This window comes from Lepus europaeus, chromosome 11 (assembly GCF_033115175.1).
Source record: "Lepus europaeus isolate LE1 chromosome 11, mLepTim1.pri, whole genome shotgun sequence".
Classification (NCBI taxonomy): domain Eukaryota; kingdom Metazoa; phylum Chordata; class Mammalia; order Lagomorpha; family Leporidae; genus Lepus; species Lepus europaeus.
Window position 1 is genome coordinate 9,286,986 of NC_084837.1, and position 15,485 is coordinate 9,302,470.

Sequence of the window (15,485 nt, forward strand, 5' to 3'; positions counted from 1 at the left end):
CAAGAGAATGGATAAGTAAATAATGGTACGTTCATGTCAAAGAGTACTGTCCAGCAATGACAATAAAGAAACTGCCTAATTAAGATGGATGCAAATACTGAATGATTGTTTCTACATAAAGTCTGGAAAGCAGGCAAATAAAACAATGGAGTTGAGGATGCTTGTGTAGATAGAGTATAAAACTATAAAGAAAACCAAGAAGTTAATGTAGAAGTCATGCTACTGGGCAGGTGGGACTCTGGTCGTGTTTTGGGGCCTAATTACGGAGATTTCTGGCATTCTGGGAATAGTTTTTTCTTGATCTGACTGGTAGTAATATGGATCATTTTATGACAAATCCTTGACTTACATGTTTTTGTTTTGTGCATTTTCTGTACATGTACTATTAGCAATAAGAAAGTTTAAAAATTTATACAGTACACTAAATATAAAAAGAAAAATACAGCCACAGATATGAAGACAGTTAAAATTACAAGAGAATGTAATTTGCATTGTATTATTATTTATACTAGTAATTCCAGTATCTTGAGAGAGAACCATTGTGGACAACTCATACTCACAGGAAGACTCAGCACTCAGCATCCTTTTTGAGTGTTTAGACTTTGTTGTCTACGTGTGGCAGCACCTGTCCTGGAGATCAGGAAACAAGTCAGTTCAGACCAGCAAGCCACGGGTGACGAAAAGGAAGTCTGGAAAGACTCTGGGTCCTCAGTGTTGGGCTGCTTAAGCAACCATCTGCCCCCAGTTGTCTTAATGTGAGATAATCAGTTCTCCTCATAGAAAAACAAAATGAGTGAAAGAGATTAGTGATCCTTCACCTGGTTCACTCCCTAAATGCCCACAATGGCCAGACCTGGGCCAGATTAAAGCCAAGAGCCAAGAACTCAGTTTAGGGCCCATGGAGGTGGCAGGGACCCAACTATTCATAGCAGCATCTGCTGCTGCCTGAGGTGCACATTGCCGGGAAGCTGGAGTCAGGAGCTGGATAGGCCAGTGAAACCAGATACTCAGATACGGGACTGCTGGCGTTTCTTCCAGTGTCTTAGCGTCTGGGCTACCCACCCACTGTCTTCATTCTTAAGAGAAAAAATAAGAAAATATATAAACAACAGGGATATATTTAATAAATAGATGAATATTTAATTATGTCTAAACATATAATTAAAAAAGAAACCAAACTTGTTAGTATTTTAAAGATTGAAAAGAACATGCATCATTGGTAGTAATAATGAAATTCAAATAAAAATAGCAAAACAAATTATCACTTTTATTTACTAATTCACAATTAGCACCACTTTTTATGGTGACATGTAGTGCTGATGAAGCCATAGTGAAACTGATGAGCTCAATGACAGTCTTTCTGGAAAGGCTTTGGCAAGATGTTTCAGTATTTATAAAAATGTTTATACTTATAATCCCACTAATCCCATTTTCTGGGAATTCCGAAAGAAGTAAATTGGAGGACCTGGAGCTGTGGCTCACTTGGCTAATCCTCTGCCTGCAACACCGGCATCTCATATGGGCGCTGATTCTAGTCCCATTTGCTCCTCTTCCAGTCCAGCTCTCTGCTATGGCCTGGGATGGCAGTGGAGGATGGTCCAGGTGCTTGGGCCTCTGCACCCACATGGGAGACTGGGAGGAAGCACCTGGCTCCTGGCTTTGGATCGGCACAGCTCCAGCCATGGCAGCCATTTGAGGGGTGAACCAACGGAAGGAAGACCTTTCTCTCTGTCTCCCTTTCTCTGTCTATAACTCTACCTGTCCAAAAAAAAAAAAAAAAAAAAAAGTAAAAAAAAAAAAAAGCATAGTGACTTGTTTCATGAGGTGATGTGGAAAAGTCTGGTAATTGTCACCTACTTTGCATCCTCCAAATCTTTTTTTGGGAAATAAAAATTATTAAAAAAAAAGAAGTAAGTTAGAACTTAAGGTTTATTGCAACTTTATTTATAGTAATGAACAATGGGAAGACATCAACAATTTCAACAGTATGAAAATTCAGTAAATAAAATTTGAATTCCTTTTTATATGTGATTTTTAAACTCTGCCAAAAATATGTACATGAAAGGTTTGAAGGAGGGATGAAATCCAAACCAATTATAGCAGGATGATGGGAGTATGTTTTTCCCTCTCTGTCAGTTCCTGCACTTGCTGTGATGCTGTATTGATATGATGCCCCTAAAGATATAACATTATTATTGCAGTAAATTAAAACATTTCTCTATTTTCTCCATGTTACTTGATTTTTTTTTGCATTCCTTTTATGATATTATCTGTGCAAATCAAACCTTACAGCTTTTTCTTTTTTTTTTTTTTGGAGGGGGGACAGGCAGAGTTAGACAGTGAGAGAGAGAAAGGTCATCTTTTTTTCCGTTGATTTACCCCCCAAATGGCTGCTACAGCCAGCACGCTGTGCTGATCCGAAGCCAGGAGCCAGGTGCTTCCTCCAGGTCTCCCATGCAGGTGCAGGGCCCAAGCACTTGGGCCATCCTCCACTGCCTTCCCGGGCCACAGCAGAGAGCTGGACCGGAAGAGGAGCAACTGGGACAGAATCCAGCTCCCCAACCAGGACTAGAACCCAGTGTGCTGGCGCCCCAGGCAGAGGATTAGCCAAGTGAGCCATGGCGCCGGCCAAACCTTATAGCTTTATACAGGTTGTAAGTTGTATGGATCATTTATATTGGTCTGCTTATTTGATCATGATTTACTAGATATATTTCTCTACTGAAAGTTTGCATTTAATACTCATTTTATACAGTAGTTCAGATTACTTTGAGAATGCCTTTTTTTTTTTTTTTTGGACAGGCAGAGTGGACAGTGAGAGAAGAGACAAAGGTCTTCCTTTTGCCGTTGGTTCACCCTCCAATGGCCGCTGTAGCCGGCGCACCGCGCTGATCCAATGACAGGATGGCCTCCCATGGGGTGCAGGGCCCAAGGACTTGGGCCATCCTCCACTGCACTCCTGGCCACAGCAGAGAGCTGGCCTGGAAGAGGGGCAACCGGGACAGGACCGGTGCCCCGACCGGGACTAGAACCCGGTGTGCCGGTGCCTCAAGGCGGAGGATTAGCCTATTGAGCCGCCCCGCCAGATGCCTTTTAACTTATTTTAACTTTATAAATCATAAAGTAAAATCTTAGCAACTTCACTTTTTTAAAACATGTTAAGAAAAAGGAAAATATATATTGAACTAGAAATGGAAAGGCTCCAGAAGCTCTGGGAACTGTTTAGAGTTTAATGAAGGTAAAAAAAAAAAAAAGTATTTGCATTGTAAGCATAGCAGTCGTAGTTAAAACAAGGAGACAGATAAGTGGAAAGACACTAAGAAAGTATGAGCAAAGCTCGATGGCGCTGTGCAGATGGGATGGTGGGAGTGGAGGAAGACAGTAGGATGTGTGTTTAAAACAGGTTGTGTGCAGATGACAGAAGCATATCTAGGGGCAAGTGGGCACCTGGTGGTTGAATATGGGTTTAAGATTAGGGGAGACAGAGCAGAAGTCTGGATTTAGGAGTCATTCACATTGAAGCCGTGCATGTGTGAACTCATGCTTTACAAGCAGGTAAGAAGTCTCTGAAACAGGAGAGGCACTGCTCCTCTTGAGTGCTGCCTGCCTTGGGGAGGCTGAGAGAACACACTGTTCAGGAAGAGGCAGCAGGATCCCATGGGTGTTATCTGTTTGGATTGTGAATTCTAATGGGCAGAGTCCATTCTGTCATTTAGGAATTTTCAATAATAAAACATTTCATCAGTTATTCAAAAGCATGGCATTTTTTAGTTTCAGAAATTTCAAGCAGTTCTTCATAGAAATGACAATTTAAAAACAAAATACATATTTTTGCTTATTGACGGAATATTTCTCAGATGTTATGAAAGTTTGTCAAATCAAAGTATACTTCAGTGAGTTCATGAAAATGAATTAAAATTTTTCTAGGTCCATGCATAATTTTTTCATATAAATATTTTCCACAAACTTTTAAAAGTACCTTCATATGATAAAATCTGCTCTTGGCACTTGCCCTTGGATAAGGTTTTCAGGATCCTTTGAAGTTTGCATGTCAGTTTGAACTTCTGAAGTGAACTCATAGTAAAAATATTAATGACATTATTGTCTACAAGAGTGTTATTAAGGACAGAGAGTACTTGCATTATTTCAGTTTGATGTGATTTATATTCTGAAATTGGATCTAGACTGATAGAACTGAATGACTTCCCTTGTGATTGTAGGACTGTAATTGAGATAAATTTGTTAAGTTTCTTGAGGCATTGATAAACAGTTTATTTGTGAGCATTTGTACCTCATTTGTATTAGGGTAGTAAATTGCTATGAAAACACATTAATAATCATAATAAACTGGGTTTATTCATTTAAAGTAAATATTTTAATTCCTAAATTTATAAGCTGTAGCAGGATGAGTTATTTTCTGAAAGCATCTGCCTCAAAAGTCTGTCTCAACAATACCTTCATCTGTGTCATAAAAGTGGTACTGGAAGGAAGAATGGCACAGTACCTTACTACATTCAGTAGCAGAATAGCAAGTCATGCATGTGAGATTCTGGCTTCCTCTTGGCAAGTTACCAAATGGTTACATCATCCTGTAATCATTATCTGCTACAGACTGACCTTACCCTAAGAAATATTGTGCTTTTAGATCGACTTTCACTCTTTTAATTTGATGCTCACAGTTTCTATGGTAACTAAAAAGCATCATAGACTCCACATGGAAAAAGAATATTCATGCGTCCAGTATTTTTCAGAGGAAATACTGCTTTACCCTTGAGATTTGAGTGCAAATCAAATAAGAATCTTCCAGGGGCTGGTGCTGTGGCGTAGCGGGTAAAGCCACCACCTGCTGTACCAGCATCCCATATGGGTGCCTGTTCAAGTCCTGGCTGCTCCTCTTCTGATCCAGTTCTCTGCTGTGGCCTGGGAAACCAGTAGAAGATGGCCCCTGCACCTGAGTGGGAAACCGGGAAGAAGCTACTATCTTCAGATCGGTTCAGTTCCAGCCATTGCGGCTATTTAGGGAGTGAACCAATGGATTGAAGACCTCTCTGTCTCTCTGTCTTGACTGTAACTCTACCTCTCAAATAAATAACTGAAGTCTTTAAAAAATGTTCATCTAACTTCCTCATATTGCTATGCAATATGAAGTTTCTGTTAAATCTTCCTATTTTTGAGTACAGTTATTTCATACCTGGTTTGTACCTTTTGATGTCAGAGCAGTGACCTCTGCCCAGCTCCTGGATGAGCTTTCCTCCACAGAAGATGGCCTAGGGAAGAGGAGGAGTTTCTAATAGCACTGCTTTCTGAAGTTTCACAGGATGCAGGAACTTGTCCTCTGGTGTTGTGGAAGGGAGATTCAGCTGAGATTTAATACACACACACATCCCCCTTCACAATAATAGGATAAGTAGGCAGGAAATGGCTTTATAAGGTTAACTGAAGTACACCAGCCCCCACAGCAAAATTAAATCAATGAATGAAAACTGGAAGGTCAGTTGGTAAAAGTTTTGGAGAAAGCAAGAGGAGCTTGAGAGAAAGGGGAGAACAAAACCACATGTGAAAGCAGTCCTGAGGTTCTGAGTGACAACCTTGGGGGAGATACAGCTCTTCAGTGCCATAGCTGACCTCTCTTTTCTTTGCCCCATTGTATTTGAAAGTATAAAGGTCAGGATCCAACAAAGTTAATTGTATCATACTGCCAAACGTTAATTTTTAGTTTCTCCAATAAATAGCTCACCTCAATACCTTTTCTTTCTTAAACTCTAGGTACTTTATAACCAAATAGATATATTGGAGCATCTCTTTTCTTCAGCAGCTTATCTTTACAAATACTCTTTTCTCTTCCTAGTCCTATTTTTTTTTTTAACTTTAGAGTTCATATGTATATTTATTAGTTGATGTTATTCATTATATAATAATGTTACTGAAAATGCTTTATAAACTGCTAGGTGTGACATAGATTGCAAATAGGCTTAATCATATTTCTGTTCCATTCAAGAAATTTACATAGAATTAAAATGAAAAAATATGGTGATGTACATCCTTTTTTACTTGAAGAGCTTTTGTATTGCATTGTTCAAAAATAAGTATGTAATTTTTAAAAATGATTTATTTTATTTGAAGGGCATAGTGACAGAGAGAGGGAGAGAGATAGAGGAAGAGAGAGAGATCTTTCATCTGCCAGTTCACTCCCCAAATGGCTGCATTGGCTCAATGTCGGGCTAGGCCAAAGCCATTAGCTTAGAACTTCATCTAGGTCTCCCATGTGGATACCAGGGGCCCAAACACTTGGGGGCAATACTCCACTGCCCTCCCAGGCACATTAGCAGGGATCTGGATCATAAACACAGCAGCCAGGACTCGAACTGGTGCTCCAGTTTGGGATGCTGACTTTGGAGGTAGCAGTTTAACCCACTGTACCACAACAGTAACCACCCCCCCCATCGTATTTTTTTCATTAATACATTCAGTTCTTGGAGCAAATCATTTCACTTTTCAGAATACAGTCGTCACAGAGTGAGATTATTAAGAATAATCTTAGGCCTGTGTTAAGCATACAGCAGAACTCAGGTTTTGTTAGTCCTTACGTGATGTCTGTGTACATCTCACCTAACGTGCACTTATTTTTGGTGATTTCTCAAGTTGTTGTTTTTGCTTTCTGTGAGTAGGAAAGGGAAAAGAGCAGAACAGATAGAGCTGCCATTTCCTTCAGTTGGGGCCTGGAGCTGTGGTTTCTTCAGGTTGATTTGCCTGCCTGTCCTGACTCAGACCTTAGCACTCTCCTTTTTTTTTTTTTTTTTTTTTCCATGTTTATCCATTGTGCCTGCCATCTTTGTTCTTGTGTCATTCTGCTTTCAAACTGCTCAGTAGTTGATCCTACAAATTCTTCCCTAATTAAGCTGTCACACCTGTGATCAGTGCTTTGTATTTTCTTATAAATTTTGCATGGTTACCCTTAGTTGTGTTGCTTTTGCCTATATCTTATACTTGTCTAATGTTGGTGTGTTTATGCCAGTGTGATGTATGTCTACCTTTGCAGTAGATAAAAGCTGTTTTCCCCTAAAGATTTTTTTCCTAAAGCTGTACCTATGAAATTTATATTAAATAAAAGCTTTCTAAAAAAGAGATTTATTTATTCATTTGAAAGGCCAGAGTTACACAGAGAGAGGAACAGACACATAGAGAGAGCTTGCATCTGCTGGTACACTCCCCAAATGTCCACAACAGCCAGGGCTTGGCCAGGCCAAAGCCAGAAGTCTGGAGCTGCTTCTGCATCTCCCATGTGAATGTAGGAGCCCAAGTACCTAGGCCATCTTCCACTGCTTTCACATGCGCATTAGCAGTGAGCTGGATTGGAAGTGGAGCAGCCGGGTCTCAAACCAGCACCATATGGGATGCTAGTGTCACAGGCAGCATCTTTACTCTTTATGCCACAACGCCAGCTCCTGTGATTCTTATCGTGTTAAGGAATGATACTTCTTTTTTTTCAGGTAATGGATTTGTAAACTCAAGAGCTTCTCCAAATTTGATTGGAACTACTGGTGCGAATAGTTTAGGCAAAGTCATGCCTACAAAGTCTCCTCCTCCACCAGGTGGTGGCAATCTTGGAATGAACAGTCGAAAACCAGATCTTCGAGTTGTCATCCCCCCTTCAAGCAAGGGCATGATGCCTCCACTGGTAAGTTTTGAACCTTTCTTCAATGTCATTCTTCTAAAAATGTTTATTTTCATCTACTGGAAAAGCAGAGCAAGTGAGAGGAGAGAAAGTGTATCTTCTACCTGCTGGTTCACTCCTCAAATGCTACAGCAGCCAGGGCTGGGCCAAGCTGAAGTCAGGAACCTGGAACTCCAGCTGGATCTTCCATGTGAGTAGCAGGGGCCTGAGCACTTGAGCTGTCGGTGACTGCCTCCCTCGTTGCATTAGTGGGAAGCTAGATCAGAAGCAATAGCTGGAACTTGAATCCACACTCTGATATGAGATGACAGCATCCCAAGCAGACTTAATCTGCTGTGCCACAGTCCCCACCCCCATTGTTTAAAACATATATATATATGTGGTCTATATGTTCCTTTGAAGTTTTCTATACCTCAACATAATCCACAATTTTTCCTAATGATTATTCAAACTTGGCATTTGAAGAAATATTTTAAATGCCCAAAAATCAGAGTATGAGAAGAGAGGAAATGAATTTGCTTAATGGTTATTTAAAATTAAAGTTAAATGTAGAGAGGCTGTTATGCTTAATTTTAATTTTACCATGCTATAATCTTGGCTGCAAGAGCTCATTCCCAAATTTATAAATTAAACATGACTTATTTCTTTATTATACTTTACATAATTTATCACTAATCTGTTACATGCTTCTCTGTGAAACACTTATTTGCTAGAAAATTCTACATATCAAATAAACTCTTGTAGAATAGGGAAGAATGCATACAAACAAACTTGAATGAGTTACTCTCCAAATAATTTTGCTCATTCCTTCTCAAATAACGTTCTATAAAGAATGCAAGCATACATATATACCTTTCCATCTCTGACAGTGTCATACACTTGTAGCCTCATTTGCTTTTGAATCCTACATCTGTGTTTATGAAGAGTAGAATATGTTTATCTCTCTTAGACTCTTGTAGAAGAAAATTAGAATATATACAAGTTATAAAAATGTTCTTAGTTTAGCAGCTGTCTAACCACTAGCCCATGAAGTGATACCCTGGAAGCTGTTCCTACAATGCAGCTGCTAAACTTGCCGTTTATGAAAGTGATACTCTCGGCCGGCGCCGTGGCTTAACAGGCTAATCCTCCGCCTTGTGGTGCCGGCACACCGGGTTCTAGTCCCGGTTGGGGCACCGGATTCTATCCCAGTGGCCCCTATTCCAGGCCAGCTCTCTGCTGTGGCCCGGGAAGGCAGTGGAGGATGGCCCAAGTCCTTGGGCCCTGCCACCCGCATAGGAGACCAGGAGAAGCGCCTGGCTCCTGGCTTTGGATCAGCGAGATGCGCCGGCCGAAGCGGCCATTGGAGGGTGAACCAACGGCAAAAAGGAAGACCTTTCTCTCTGTCTCTCTCTCTCACTATCCACTCTGCCTGTCAAAAAAAATAAAATAAATAAAATAAAAAAGTGATACTCTCAGGCTTAGAAATTAATTGTGTATTTGAATAGATGTTGAGGTTGATTCATTCTGAGAAGATTTGTTCCTGAGAGGAGGAGTGTGGTGGGGACAAGAGCCACAGAGTCACCACACAGACCCCGGGAGTCGGGTGAAAGCAGGCCTGAGGCGAGCAGCCCGCAGATTCATTTATTTCAGTTGCTACAGCTGCTTATATAGCCAAGGCAGCCAATCCAGTCAAGGGGTGGTCTATGCCCTAACCAATCACAGCCTGTTGCCAGGCAGTTTCCAAAGCCATCCAATCACAGGCTGCTGTCAGTCAGGCTCTGTTGTCATTTGTTAGATGGCCACTGAGGTGAGAAGTTCATGCCAAGATGGCTGCTGACAACAGAAACTGCCTGGCAACAGGCTGTGATTGGATGGCTTTGGAAACCACATGACAACAGAGCCTGACTGACAGCAGGCTGTGATTAGATGGTTTCAGAAACTGCCTGACAACAAGAGCCTGACTGGCAATATGCTGTGATTGGATGGCTTTGGAAACTGCCTGGCAAAAGGCTGTGATTGGTTAGGGCATAGACTGCCCCTTGACCGGATTGGCTGGCCTTGGCTATATATAAGTAGCTGTAGCAACTGAAATAAACGAGTCTGTGGGCTGCTCGCCTCAGGCCTGCTTTCACCCAACTCCTGGGGTCAGTGTGGTGGCTCTGCACCTCTTGCCCCCACCACGCTCCTCCTCTCAGAACGAATCCTCTCAGAAAAAATCATCTTCAACAAATAATGCTTATAGATTCCAAAACATCTTCAAATATGTATTGTTTCATTTGATTCTAAATTAGATTGTGATTACAGAAATGAGGAAACTTAGCTGCAAGTTATTATTTCTTTAAGATGGTATGAAATACAGGTAGGACCTGTGTCTGTCTGTCTCTTTGTTAAAATTTATTTATTTTTTTGAAAGGCAGAGTTACCGAGAGACAGAGGTCTTCCACTGCTGGTTCACTCCCCAAATGGCAGCAAAGGCTGTAGCTGGGCCAGGCCGAAGCCAAGAGCCAGAGAGCTTCTTCCCAATCTCTCACTTGGATACAGAGACCTAAACACTTGGGCCATCCTCCGCTGCTTTACCCAGGTGCATTAGCAAGGAACTGCATTGGAAGTGGAGTGTCCAGGACTCAAACTGGCACTCATATGGGATGCTGGCACTGTAGCTAGTAGTTTTACCCACTACGCCACAGCCCCAGTCCCAGGACCTATGAATCTTAGTTTCTTTTTAAGTCTTACACGCTGCGTCAGAAAACAAAAAGTGCTTTTTCATTCAGAGATACAGAAAGTTGAAAACTGTTTTGCTCCCAACCATCTAATGAAAAAAATTTGGACATGTGGCAGGTTCAGTTATTCTTGAACCTATTGTAGTAGGGAGATTTCAGAGCATCCAGCAGGCCCAGATGCTAGGGAGAGAGACATAGTGTGGGAGAGACTACATTTGACCATTGGGCAGGGCACAGGAAGAAGCAGGGGATGAAGTTAAGCTAGGGTGTTAGTGAATTACTAGAGAACAAGTGTGCACCAGCAGAACCATGTGAGATGTCTGGGGGTAGAAATGTAGGGTGAGTCTTGTGTTTTCTTGTAGGCTCTTTCACTGAGTGTTCATGGAAGAAGTTGGGAATGTCTTAAAGTCTGCCTTGTGATATACAATTGAGAAAGAGAGGAAGAGTAGCCACTTAACATTAGAGGAAGCAAGTTTTGCCTGGATCGATCTTTCTCCTTTCTTTTCTGTACAACGAAGGTCTTAAATCTGTGAGGAGGTGACAAGAAGCATTGTTATTCTTAGGACACTGATGAAATCCCATTTTTCTGATAAAAGGAAAACTAAACTATTGGTGAAGGAGCAGGAAGTCAGGCTGGGTGCAGGGCAGTGCCATGAGCATGGCAGGGTAACTGAGGATCACAGCCTACAGCATAGCACAAAGGAAATGGCTTGAAATAGAGAATGCAGTAGTCACGGGGAAGGGATGAGGGAGGGGTAGGAGGTTCATTGACAAACTAATCTGTACCTCCAGAAGAATATGAAGTTTGTATATGTTGAAGGTGACCATTGTAAAAGTAAGGGTCAAATTCATTTCCAGGGTCCAGTGTTGAGGTGTAGCAGGTTAAGTTGCTGCCTGGAGTGCTGGCATCCCATATTGGAGTGTCAGTTCGAGCCCCAGCTGTTCCACTTGTGATCCAGCTCCCTGCTAATGAGCCCAGGAAACCAGCAGAGGGTGGCCCAAATACATGGGCCCCTGTCACCCATCTGTGAGACCTGGATGGAGTTCCTGGCTCCTGCCTTTGGCCTGGCCCAGCCCTGGCCGTTGCAGCTATTTGGGGAGTGAACCAGTGGGTGGAAGAGCACTCTCTCTCTAATAATCTGCCTTTCAAATAAGTAAATAAATCTTTAAAAAAAAAAAAAAGTGACAACAAAACAAAGTACCTAGGAGCTGTGGGACTTTATCAAATGGTGTGACTCATTTATAATTAGAATTCCAAAAAGAAAAATGAGAGAAAACAGAGCAAACATACTATATTAAGAAAAAAAATACCAAATATTGTAAATATCACTACTGCCACTATTGCTTTGTAGCATCTGTATATGGTGGTGGCAAGTAGTGATACTTGCAAAAGGCAAAGAGAAAAATCTTTAACACAGCTGAAGAAAAGAAACATGCTACATACAGAAAAATGTAATAATTAACATAATATTTCTCTTCAGATATTAGACAAACTAGAAAACAATGCATTAACATTTAATGTGCTGAAATATAAAAAACAAAAACAAACCTCTCAACTTTGAATTTTATACACAACAAAAATACCTTTCAGAAATAGAGAAATAAAGACTTTCTTCAACAAAAATTATATGGTTGGGGTACAGGTAATGGTGTTGTCTCCTGGGACATCCACATATCATATTTGAGTGCCAGGTTTAAGTTTCAGCTATTTTGCACTTCTGATCCAGCTTCCGGCTCATGTGCCTGATAGGTAGCAGATGATAGCTCAAGTACTTGGGTTTACACTACCCGCATGGAAGACCTGATGGAGTTCTGGGCTCCTGGCTTTGCCTGGCCCATTGTAAGCATTCAGAGAATGAATCAGGAAGTGAAATCTTTCCCCTTTCTGTCTTGCTCTGCCTTTCAAATAAATAAAATATATATTTTTTTAAATTGTGAGAATTTATTGCTATTAGATCTATTCTAAAAGAATATTAAAAGTATTTTGGCATAGAGACAATAATATCAGGGAAAACTTGAGTCTTCACAAGTGATGAAGACTGGAATTAGAATAGAAATAAATAGAAGACAAAAGCATGGTGATAGACTTCAATCCAGCTCTATCAATATTTATAGTAAATATGTTCTAAATATCTGAATGAAAAGATATTGTCTGCAGTACAGAAATGTTGCTTGGAGGACTCCAAGGTGGTGGAATAGGGAGGGAGCTTACTTCTCTAGTCTAGGGGAAGATAGTTTTAAAAAAAAAAATTGGAAAGAGTCCAATCTCAGGGAAGAGTTAGGGAGAAAACTGCAGAGGAAACTGCACGCAAATTAGAGAGACACTGCAGATCATGTGGAGGCTGTGGATGTGCACACCTTAGGACCCCAGCAGCCAAGAGCCTCAGCACCAGCTTTGGAGAGTGAAGTGAGACCAGACTGCAGCAGCCCAAGCCACTGGTGAAAAGCTGCAGGAAGAGCCTGGCATGAGTCCTGCTTGGAGCCATGTGGGAGGACAGTCTGCCTGCCAACCTGGAGGGGAAAAAAAGGGGGCACATTTCTCTCTTTCCCAACCATCCGGCACCAGCATACTGTAACTAGCTGAGAGAGTGTGGGTGCTATTTTGGACACACATAACAGCTATGCCAGCTTGTGTCTGGCTAGGAAAATTGACAGAATGCTGGGTGCTCATGACTGTGGGAGCCTTGTGTACTAGGACTTTAAAAACATTGTGGCTGTTCAGGAGGGCGCAGGGTGTGGCTAGGTCTTTGGGCAGTCACTGTGGGCAGCTCCATACACTCAGGGCTCCTTGATTCCCTGGTGAGGGTCATTGCTAAGGAATCGATGCTCACACCAGGGGCTGTACAGATCTTTGGTGTGGATCTTGTGGCAGTGCAGATGACTAGTATACCCACTGGGGCAAGCACCCACACACTGGTCTCCTTGGAGGAGAGGAGGTGAGCGTGAGACTATACCAACAGAGCTGATCAAACCTCCCTTTGATTAAAAAAAAAAAAAAAGAATGAGATATAACATGCCCAATTTGGGTGTCACCTTGGACACTCCCCTCACCCTAGAGCACTGAACAGAGCTCCCTGGCAACACCCAGCACATGCCTCTGGGTATTCACTGAAAGACCAGATACTCCACTAAGCCATAGAGGCATACTTCAAAGATAAAAGCCATCACAGGGGGGAAAAAAACCCAATAAGTATCTTCTTAAATGCCAAGAAATAAACACAGCAATTCAAGAAACAAGGAAGAAAACATGGTGTCCGCAAAGCAACACAGCAACACTTCAGTACTAGAATGTGAAGATGAAGAAATTGAAGAAATGCTGGTAACGGAATTCAAAAAATTGATTGTAGGATTACTTAGAAGTAATCAGAAACAAATCCACAAATTAAATTCATATATGACATGAATGAAAATTTTTTCCATGAAATTGATTTAAAGAGAAATCAAAATATTAGAAATGAAGAATTTAATAGATCAAATAAACATTGCAGTGGGAGACCAGCGCCTCAGCTCACTAGTCTAATCCTCTGCGTGCAGCACTGGCACCCCAGGTTCTAGTCCCGGTCAGGGCACTGGATTCTGTCCTGGTTGCTCCTCTTCCAGTCCAGCTCTCTGCTGTGGCCCAGGAAGGCAGTGGAGGATGGCCCAAGTGCTTGGGCCCTGTACCCGCATGGGAGACCAGGAGGAAGCACCTGGCTCCTGGCTTCGGATCGGCGCAGTGCCGGCCGTAGTGGCCATTTGGGGGCTGAACCAACAGAAGGAAGACCTTTCTCTCTGTTTCTCTATAACTCTGTAAAAAAAAAAAAATGCAGTGAAAAACTATAACAGCTCTGGTGAGGCAAAAGAAAGAACATCTGAGTTAGAAGACAAATCTCTGGAAGTTTTCCAGTCAGACTAAAAAAAAAAAAAAGAAAGTAAAAAACATTGTTGGAGATTTATGGGGTACTATCAAAACAACCTACGTACAGGTCTTAGAAAGTTCCTGAAGGCATGGAAAGAGAGAATGGATTAGAAGGTCTTTTTAGTGAAACAGTTACAGAAAACTTCTCTAATTTGGAGAAAGAAACTAACATCCAATTACAGAAAACACATAGAACTCCTAATAGACATCACTGGAAAAGATCTTCACCACGACACATTGTAGTCAGACTCTCCACAGTAAAACACGAAAGATTCTAAGATGTGCATGAGAGAAACTTCAGATTACTTTGAGAATCTCCAATTAGAATCACCGTGGACTTCTCATCAGAAACCCTGCAGATTAGGAGAGAATGGTGAGATATATTCAACGTCTGAAGAGAAAAAAACTGTTAACCTAGAATACTGTACCCTACAAAGTGCTCATTCATGAATGAAAAGTAAACTAAAGACTTTCCATAGCAAATAGAAATTGAAAGAATTTGTTACCACTTGTCCAGCCTTACAAAAGATGCTTAAGGATGTGCTACACAGAAACCTGGTCATCACTATGAAAGAAGGTGAAGACAGAAAATCTCCCAGTAAACGTACAAAGGAAATCCAAAGTAAACAATAGGAATATTTATGGAAAAATAGTGGAGCCAAGTCATTACCTAATGATAGTCACCTTAAATGTAAATGGCCTCAACTCTCCAGTTAAAAGATACAGACTGGCTGAATGGATTAAAAAACTAAATCCATCTATATGCTACCTACAAGAAACACATTGTACCAACAAAGATTTATGCAGACTGAAAGTGAAAGGATGGAAAAAGATATTCCATGCTAACAGAAACCAAAAAGGAGCTGGTGTAGCCATCCTAATATCAGACAAAATACACCTTAACACAAAAACTGTTAAAAGAGATGAGGAAGGGCACTATGTAATGATTAAGGGATCAATTCAACAGGAAGATGTGACTAACAAACATATATATACCTAATTACAGGGCTCCTGGCTATTTATAATAAATGTTAGTTGATCTAAACATAGACTTAGATTCCCATACAATAGTAATGGGGGACTTCAATATCCCACTTTAGCAGTGGACAGATCAGCCAGACTGAAGATCAGCAAGGGAACAACAGAATTAGTTGACACTATAGACCAAATAGATCTAACGGATAGCTACAGAACTTTTCCTCTTACAGTT

At 41.2% G+C, this 15,485-nt stretch overlaps 1 protein-coding gene across 5 annotated transcripts in view; it reads left to right on the forward strand.

Moving 5' to 3' along the window:
* MEF2A (myocyte enhancer factor 2A) overlaps positions 1-15,485 on the forward strand; it is a 152,410-nt gene that overhangs the window by 115,930 nt on the left and 20,995 nt on the right. For all 5 annotated transcript variants that reach the window (XM_062204955.1, XM_062204952.1, XM_062204951.1 and 2 more), the window contains one exon: positions 7,491-7,678. In XM_062204955.1, coding sequence (XP_062060939.1) covers positions 7,491-7,678 — 188 coding nt within the window. The remainder of the gene's footprint in view (positions 1-7,490; positions 7,679-15,485) is intronic.